This window comes from Micromesistius poutassou (genome assembly GCF_964030765.1).
Source record: "Micromesistius poutassou genome assembly, chromosome: 13".
Classification (NCBI taxonomy): Eukaryota; Metazoa; Chordata; class Actinopteri; order Gadiformes; family Gadidae; genus Micromesistius; species Micromesistius poutassou.
In genome coordinates this window covers 18,508,702-18,518,355 of record NC_140283.1, presented here as the reverse complement: position 1 = coordinate 18,518,355, position 9,654 = coordinate 18,508,702, and the positions used below count along the sequence as shown (strand labels likewise).

Genomic DNA, 9,654 nt, shown 5'->3' with positions numbered 1-9,654 from the left:
GCCTGTAGCTCACATACCAAAAATCGTGTTTGTCATGTTTGTAGCGCCCCCTACAGGATCTTTAAAAAGCAGCCCCTGCGCCACGTTTCACCAATATGTATGAAACTCGGTAGGCCCGTATAACGTGCCAAGACCTACAGAAAAGCCTCTTGGACCCATGCCCCAAAACCCACAGGAAGTCGGCTATTTTCATTTTCACTCTCGGCGGCCATTTTCACTTTTTCGCCTTGTATTTGAACGAACTCCTCCTAGGGAATTTATCAGATCTGCTTCAAAATTGGTCAGTACAGTCAAAAAATGTTGCTGACGAAATCATGTGAATTTCATCTGCAATTTGTGTAAGAGTACGTGTGTGAGATTGTTATTTGTATCATTGTTGGTAGTAGTTATAGCATGCATTTGTCACGACGGCACGTGACGCGACCGTGGCCCGAGTTGCGTAGAGTGCGAGGTCCCGCCCAATGCTGCTCGCAGCTTTAATTTTCTTTGTATTTGTACCACGTTGGTCATTTTAATGTTAGGCTCTTACACACTTGATTAGATTTCTTCTTTATTCCGGTCACCAATTTATGCATTGTACAGTCTTGCTGTGTGTGCAATACAATGTAAAGTTGTGTTGTTCGTTTTCGAGCTGGTTTGCTAAAGAGGCTAATGTAGCTAACAATAACAATGACTAGCCAATGACATGACACGATCACAAAGACAAACAGGAACGCTATAAAGGCACGTTTATTGCATTTCATTTCATTTCAAACCTTTATTTACACTCGTAAGGCATTGAGGTTTCCCTCATTTTCAATGACGACGAGTTTACATCAAAAGGACAAACATAAAAAAACACATAAAATAAGTAGATAAACTAAAAACAGTTGCAATTTGACGAGCAGAGATTCAATAGTAAGCATTTAAAAACAGTAGCAGATGGGAGTACCTCTACTTTTAGTGTTTGTTACAGAGCGTTCCGTGTGCTAGGGCCATCAATGAAGAAGGCAGTTTTGCCAAGATCAGAATGCGCATTAGGAACCCTGAGAGTGAGCCAATTGTTGGATCTGGTTTGGTAAGAACCAAGATTCCACTGCAATAGGGAGGAGATATAGGGGGGAAGTTTACCACTAACGGCTTTAAAAACAAACAAGTGCCAGTGATAACTGCGCCTAAGAGATAGAGAGGGCCAGCCAACCTTTGCCAACCAGTGTTACCACCTTACCACCGTTTATGGTCCTGGTGATAACGAGACGGCTCGCCATTGATGACGCTCACTCTTACGCCTGTTCTCGACAGCAACCGTTCATGTGCACTGCGTTGGGAATCTAAAAGTTATTCACAGCAGGGTTTTTGTTATCCAATAAAAATACAGTCAGAACTAAACAGAACTTAGTAGGATCAGTTTCAAGTTTGCACGCCTTTATTTCCTTGTAGCTGTATTTGTATCACCTACTATCCTTTTCCTTTTATTTATGAGAAGCACATTGTATTGCCACTTTATGGAAGGCTACACTTAGGGTTGCCAACTCCCAGAGTTTCAAATAAGGGACACCTCTTGATCGAGATTGTTGACGGGGGGGGGGGGGGGGGGGGCGGGCAGACGAGATTGTTGACGGGGGGGACAGGGGACAGATGTGCGCGATCGCGAGCAGACGAGATTGTTGAGGGGGGGGGGTTATGCGCGATCGCGAGCAGACGAGATTGTTGATGGGGGTGGGCAGACGAGATTGTTGACGGGGGGGGGGGGGAGGTGGGAGGGGGGTTTATACGCGATCGCGGGCAGACCAGGTTGTTGACGGGGGAGGGGGGGAGAGTTATGCGCGATCGCGGGCAGACACGTTCACGCGATTACGACCCCAAAATACGGGACAAAGTGCGTCCCGTATCAGTTCATTACGGGACAGGTCTTTTAGTTGCCAAATACGGAACAATCCCGTATTTTACGGGACGGTTGGCAACCCTAGCTACACTTATCTTATCTAGAGCTGGTTTACCAGTACACAACGTTTAAAACTGAGCAAAGTCGATGCCAACAGATGGTTACAACGTCAATCAATAGTAAAATACGTGATATGATGGTTGATTATTTTACATTTCATGTTCCGCCATGTTCATGCACGTCACTAGTAAACCATATGTCACCAACTGGGCAACTCTGTTAACAAAATCTGGCCCCAGTTACCGAACGGAAGTAGAATCATCGTCATGAGGTGTCGTTCATGAGAAATTTCCGACGTCGCGAAAATGTTTTCCCCATAATTCCCAGCTATGTGAACACACCATAAGTGCTACGCGACAGGAAATTACATCACAAGTGAAACTCGGAAGGCTGTTGTCCGAGGCATATGGAACACACCATTATTGAGCTAACTGGAAGGTTGTGTTTCTGTTGAATCCTAAACTCTAGGCAAATTAAAACCTTGTTTTGCTGAGTCTCACTCTAAATAATTGGGCAATTTCAAACATGTCTCTCCATAATGACAAATAACGATTTTCCCGATTAATTACTAAAGAATGATCAAAAAAACTTGCTCTTATGCTTCCGGATGTACAAGTCACATAACAGCTCTTGCACAATACGGAAGGGGAAGTTGAGCTGCGGCCTCTGTTAGTCAACTGCATGTTCCTGCAATAGAGGAGACATGTTTCTAGGTGTTTCTAAGAGACTAAAATGGCTTATTTTCTGCCCATGTACTTTTTCAAGTACTACTCACACGACTGAAGCATACAACAAGGGACAACAACTTGTGTTGTAGCAACAACTCGTGTAAATGTAAGTTGTAGCCCACCATTTAATGCTTACAATATATATACAATACAATACAATATAAAATACTTACAATACTTACACTACAATACTACATAAAATCTGTTTCAATTCAATGCAGTCAATCAACCACACAGTATGATTCCACGCAGAGGGAAACTCGTTTAGCCAAGGCAGCCATGTCGAGGTTGTTATCCAGTTGAGGGATCTGCATACTCTTTCTCATTTTACATGGCCTCAGGTTACCAGGTCACCAAAGCAATTTACCAAGAATTGACAGGCATGCAAAATCAACCCACAATATTTAACGATTACCAAGGTCAAATGGAAAGAAACCATCGGATCCTCTGGTTGTTGCTCAGAGTGAATCTGCAGAAGCAGAAGACAGCCTCGACATGCTCAGCCACCGTGGCTCATTGTCAAGAGACAATTTCTGACTTTGTAGGTACTAAATTATGACGAGAAGCTTAATTCTTAAGACAGCTTCGGCTGAAGGTTGGTGTGCCGTCATTCTGACCTCGATGTCTGAGACGCATCTCGACACCATGCAGAGACTGTGGTTTGATCTAGGGGAAATAGACATCCATCTTAGCAACGGTAGGAGAAGCTCAATTATAGATCAAAATGAGGATGTGGACGGTGATAAGAGGAACAGGAAATGGCCCTAGAGGCATGGCAGTTCTCTGATGTGAGTTGCACCCCTCATGACACCCTATAGGACCACCAGAGAGGCAGGACTCTATCCACAGTGATGCCAATGTCAGACAGGAGTCGATAGGAGGGCTGACTGACGTTGAAGTCACCCGGCACCACCATGGACAAAAGCAGTGGCTCCAGTTCCTCCACTCAGCTACCCAGCTGATCTGAAGGATGATAAATGAACACACAATGTACATTTTAACGGTAACCGAGTCTGTAATAGTAATAGCATGGTAGTTAAATAATGCATTTAGGTGAATTGAGGGCACATGGCTGCCTGGCTGGACGATAATGTGGTGAGAGGTGGTGAGAGGTGGTGAATGCAGCAGTCTCCTGAAGACTCCTGAAGTCTCCAACAAATATCAATATGATCAATAGGCCTACTATAAGTACTGATTTCTTGTCTTTCTTATCTGAATGCTAGCAATGTCCACCCGATATCTGCCTTATCTTATCTTTGACCCAGCAACATAAGGGTATTACCCAATATAACAATTAAAAAAAACGACAGAAGTTGTTCCCCGGTAGGCCAGTGTCGAGATAACTTTTAAATAATACGACCTTTGCCTGTTGCTATAGTGACGTGTGAAGTGAAGTCACACCGGGCGCCATCTTGTGAGACAAAACTGACAGGACTGGTATGTGGTACTGGACGCGGCAGTTACACTAGTATTTGGTGTGGATTAAACCTTTAAAACTAATAAAACTAATAAGTAATCCTAAAACTAGAACTATATATATATATATATATATATATATATATATATATAAAACACCTATAATTTCAATACTTGGACAGAAAGTAGTATTTAAATCTATAAGGCAAACTAGGGTCCTATAAATGCGGTCCTGAAACTGCTGCCTCTGTTGACCAACTGCCAGACCGTCACCATAGTTACAACACGTGAACTACGTTCCCTTTAATCATTTTAGATGTACACTTGGGGCATTTAGCAGACACTTTTATCTAAAGCGACTTACAAAAATACGATACATATATACAATAAAGATAGTTGGTATGAGATGCTACACGGTGCTTTTAGCAGTGACAGGACGCACAACATGCACTGAAATCGTCGACAACAACAAGTGCGCAATAATCGCCATGTTGTTGTAATTCTCGCCGTCCCCATGGCGCGGTGCGGACCCACGTGATCAATCCGGTGACGTGGTTAAACGGCCGCCCCGGCAGCCAATGGGCGGCCGAGACGCTCCTCTGACGCGCACTGCCCGGTCACAGGTGAACCCTGCCGGTGGGACAGTGGGTCTACGGTGGTCCTCTCCGCTGGGGTCCACCACTCAGCGCACCGCGGGGTTCCTGCTTCGGGGTTTGCGGTCTTCTGTCTCCGGTGAAAGTCTACAGTTATCATGAAATGGACATTAATACGCGTTCCAGACCCTCCTTGTTTGGAGACATAGGTAATCTTATTATATTTCTATCTATCTAATATGAAATGTCATCGGTACCTCACCATGTTACAGCGATGTACTAATAGTGTGTGCAGCGGGATGGTGGGGTAGCCTCGAACAGCAGTCGTTGCGGGGAGAAGCGGCCGGTATTTTAAGTGGATGTTGGATAAGCTCGTTAGTGTGGCTGACACATTAGGAGTTGAACCTGAATCAAGTGCGTCTCTTGACTCTGTTGTGTCTCGGCCAGTGCCTTTGAAACCCGAGTCATATCCTATGAGTGACTCTCGTCTCTTGCGTTACCATTGCGTTACCATCTCCTCCATGCGTGATTCGGTGTATAGATGTGTTAGTGTTGGCCCCCCTGCTGACTCCGGTCATTACTGGGTTTAGAGATGATTTTTGGTGGGAGAGTCGGAGGACAGATTAATAGGCTACACACACCTACTTTATATTAGATAAACACGTACTACATTTTTATACTCTGTATTATATTCATATAAATATTTATAAATATAATACGTTGAAATGAAAGCATAAGTCCCGTCTTTCTTGAACACACCTGGCCAATACACACCTACCGATGTTAGTTAAACAGTAATAATGCATATTTACACAATGTATTAGATACCTATATATCTATGACATTGAAATGAAAGCGGATGAGAGGATGAAAATGAAAGCACAAGTCCCGTCTTTCATTGAACTCGTCTTGAACATCATGTTTGAAAAGGTGGTCCTATTTGTTACAAGTTCGATTCAAGCGCCGCCACCGCCGCCGACGCCGACCGTGTGGGTTGACCCCCCCCCCCTCGTTCCTCCTCAGCTCACGGTCTGGGATTCTGGACGGACCGCTCTGCGGTGCACGAGGCGGCGGCGCAGGGCCGGAGCCTGGACCTGCAGCGGCTCATCCAGGGCGGGGCCCCGGTGAACATCGTGGCGGTGGACTCCATCACGCCGCTGCACGAGGCCTGCATCCAGGGACAGACGCAGTGCGTCAGGCTGCTGCTGATCGCCGGCGCACAGGTGAGACGACGGTCCCCGCAAACATCACGTCACGTCACGTCCCTTCATCATCACGGTGGGAGAGGGTCAGACGCGTCACAGCCCCACGTTGTTCACCTCCCCTCCCCTCCCCCCTCCGCTCGCTCTAAGCCTTCTCGAGGTCGAGGAGATACCTCCCACCCCCCCCCTCCCCCCCCCACCCCCCCACCCCGAATCCAAATGGACGACACCTTGGGAAGGAACACGGAGGAGGGATGACTCCTTCTAGGGATGGGTAGGAGGGAGAGGGACGTCCCTGAAGAAGAAGACTCCTGACGTGACACTGATGACACACACACGGTGCTGGGATGACTCCCAGATGATGGCTACTGGCTACTGAACTCCTCCTGAATGCAGTCTTTAGCAAGAAGGCCCCACCCCACCTGCTCTTTCAAATGCCTTCATCTGAATTGGATGAGGGTAGCTTTTATAAAAGCATCGGCTAAATAACACAAAATAACAACAAAAAAGTACACGGGCAGACGGTAAATGGACTGCGTTCATACAGCGGGCTGTTCTAACCAGCGGCCACTCAAAGAGCTTTACAACATTGCCTCACATTCACCCGTTCATGCACACATTCACACACCGACGGCGGAGTCGACCACGCAGGGCGACAGCAGCCAGCGGGTCAGGGAGCAGTCAGGGTGAGGGCGTCTCGCTCAGGGGACACCTCCACACTCACAGCTAGGAGGAGGAGGAGCCGGAGGGATCGAACCAGCAACCTTCCGGTCACCAGTCGACCCGCTCTACCTCCTGAACCCCACGCCACCCCCTGATATTTGCACTAAAGTATGAAGGTCCTGACGACGGCTCTGTGACTGAGTGTGTCTCTCCGTCTCTGTCTGTGTGCGCGCCCCCTCCCAGGTGGACGCGCGGAACATCGACAGCAGCACCCCGCTGTGTGACGCCTGCGCCGCCGGCAGCCTGGAGTGTGTGAGGCTGCTGCTGCAGTACGGAGCCACCGTCAACCCCCCGCTGTTCAGCTTTTCCCCGTTGCACGAGGCCTGCATGGGAGGTGGGTCAGCTGCCTGGGGGACCCCCACCCTGAGGGAGATGAGCTTGTTTTTACACACACATCAACGCACTTATTGTATGTCGTACGTCCTGGCAGCACCTAACAATGGTGCAAGCAAGTGTGTAGTGTGCAAGTGTGCAAGTGTGTAGCATCTCATCCTAGCTATGTTTGTTGTGTACGGGGAATGGGTTAACCTAGTGATGGTTAGTGTGTACCGGGAATGGGTTAACCTAGTGATGGTTAGTGCTTGGCACTTGGTTCTATGAACATCCTTACTGTACCCACAGCGATATATTGTTGTTTCTCTTTCTTCTGACAAATGTACTTTTTGTCGCTTCGGATAAAAGCGTCTGTTAAATGCCCTGAATGTTAATGTAAATGTTGTAGTTTAGGGATCCAGATAGTGGAGTTCACATCGTTGGAGCATTTTATATATGGAGGTCATGAAGACTGCTTACTACGTACCATGTTGCCGTTTACAACCAGCTTTACAGTGAACGTGGTGAACGGGGAGGTAGGGATCAGGCGATGCTGGATGCTGACAGCTAGGCTGCTGGGAGTCAGACAACGTAACCACCATACCTCCACAGCCCCCGTTATGTCCAGAAATCCCCAGACAAACATTGCTGCAGGACATTGGTAAACGGTAAATGGACTGCATTTATATAGCGCATGTTTTTGTAACCAGTGGCCACCCAAAGCACTTTACAATATTGCCTGACATTCACCCATTCATACACCGACGGCGGCATCAGCCATGCAAGGCGACAGCCAGCTCGTCGGGAGCAGTCAGGGCAAGGCTTCTCGCTCAGGGACACCTCGACACTCCGCTAGGAGGAGCCGGGGATCGAACCAGCAACCTTGCGGTTACCAGCCGACCCGCTCTACCCCCTGAGCCACATGCCGCCCCACATTGTTCCCAGGAGCTCATCATGTCCTGTTTTGACAGGGAACGCCGACTGCGTTCAGCTGATGATCGATGAAGGAGCGCTCATGGAGGCCCACGACTGCCACTTCGGGACCCCGCTCCATGTGGCCTGCGCCAGGCAGCACTACGACTGCGCCGAGGTGCTCCTCAAAGCAGGTGAGTCCTCACCTGAACCCACAGAAACCATCGCTCCAACCATCGCTGCATTCGATTTGACTGTTTCTGGTGAACCTTAGTAATGACGCCCGTTGTTGTTTGGTTGTAAAAAGGAGTTTTTTTAAATGTTCACCACTTCGACCACAAAAACCTCTTCTGTTACTTAAAAGGGATGATATTATGCCACCAGACGTGAGTGTGAATAGCCACTACAAGCCGTTTCCCGTGCTTTAGTGACATCACATATGGGAGTGTCCAGTGTCCAGATGTGTGCTGGATAGATGAGCAACATTTGCCACTTGTCCACTGGTGGTAGACTGGTAGACTAGATCTGTCCAGCGCACATCACCGGTGGACACGCCCACCGGTGATGTCACTAAGGTAGCCTGGTCCTACCAGAATCTCATTTGCACAGAGAGTCTGGCCACTCTCCGTTGACAAACGTTAACTCACTTGAAGGCGGTTGTCTGTCAGTTTGAAACTATTAGATCTGCCACTCTCTATCTGCCATAACCAATCGCTTGACGTTTGACTACGACTCAAACTTAGCGCACGACCTCAACGTCATTGTTCTCAGCCACTCCACTCTGTTCGCCGATTGGACGGCCAACAAAAAATTGGCTGCAGAAAACCTGCAAATATATATATACCGCAAAGCCAGACAGTAGTACTGAAGAGAAATGGAAAATTGAGCGGAAGTACGGAGGCGGGCGGAGCCAGGCTATCACTGAGGCACATGGAAAAAAGGCAGATTGTCAAAGGGCTTGTAATGGCGTATCACACTCAGACCCGGTGGTGTCGTCACGTCACCCCCCCGTTAAAGAGCGTGCTCTGTTGTCGTCGTCCCCCCAGGGGCGAACGTGAACGCGGCCAAGCTGCATGAGACGGCGCTGCACCACGCCGCCAAGGCGAGGCACGTGGGCCTCATCGACCTGCTGGTGGAGTTCGGCGGGAACGTCTACGCCACCGACAACCTGGGCAAGAAGCCCATCCACTACGCCGGCACAGGCTCCCCGGCCTACCTCTGCCTGGAGTTCTTTGAGAGTGAGCTGAGGATACACGCACACACACACACACACACACAGATATCATTTACATTTACATTCAGGGCTTATAGCTGTTATAGCTTTTATCCGAAGCGACTTCCAGCGGTTCACACACACACACACACACATTCACACACCGACGGGCGGCGGAGTCAGCCACGCAGGGCGACAGCCAGCTGGGAGCAGGGAGCAGTCAGGGTGAGGGCGTCTCGCTCAGGGGACACCTCCACACTCACCGCTAGGAGGAGGAGGAGCCGGGGATCGAACTAGCAACCTTCCGGTGACCAGCCGACCCCCGCTCTACCTCCTGAGCTCCGAAACCGTGTCCCAATATTCCGGAAAAGTTTACCTTTTATACTAAATGCTTTGTTTTTGATTTAGTCATTTAGTTGGATTCCAACCTTCTTTTCCCCCTGCGCTGCCCAGGTACGCCCCTCAGTCTCCAGCAGATGAGCAGGCTGGCGTTCAGGAGAAAGTACGGCTCCAACACCGTGAAGGTGGTCTCCCAGCTGGACCTCCCGGACCGCATCCGGGGCTTCCTCTGTTACGCAGCCCAGGAGTCCCTGGTTCCTGCGCCATAGATTAGGGTGGGGAGGGGGGGGGG

At 48.8% G+C, this 9,654-nt stretch overlaps 1 protein-coding gene across 1 annotated transcript; it reads left to right on the top strand.

Annotated features, from left to right (window-relative positions):
• Positions 1–4,732: 4,732 nt before the first annotated feature.
• On the top strand, positions 4,733–9,631 carry LOC311357278 (ankyrin repeat and SOCS box protein 13-like; the record flags this gene model as incomplete). The annotated part of the gene is made up of 6 exons (XM_084477180.1): positions 4,733–4,870; positions 5,685–5,884; positions 6,770–6,920; positions 7,870–8,004; positions 8,857–9,048; positions 9,477–9,631. Exons 1-6 carry the CDS (start codon positions 4,825–4,827, stop codon positions 9,629–9,631), a joined length of 879 nt encoding a protein of 292 aa, XP_084333306.1. The 5' UTR covers positions 4,733–4,824.
• Between the last annotated feature and the right edge of the window lie 23 nt (positions 9,632–9,654).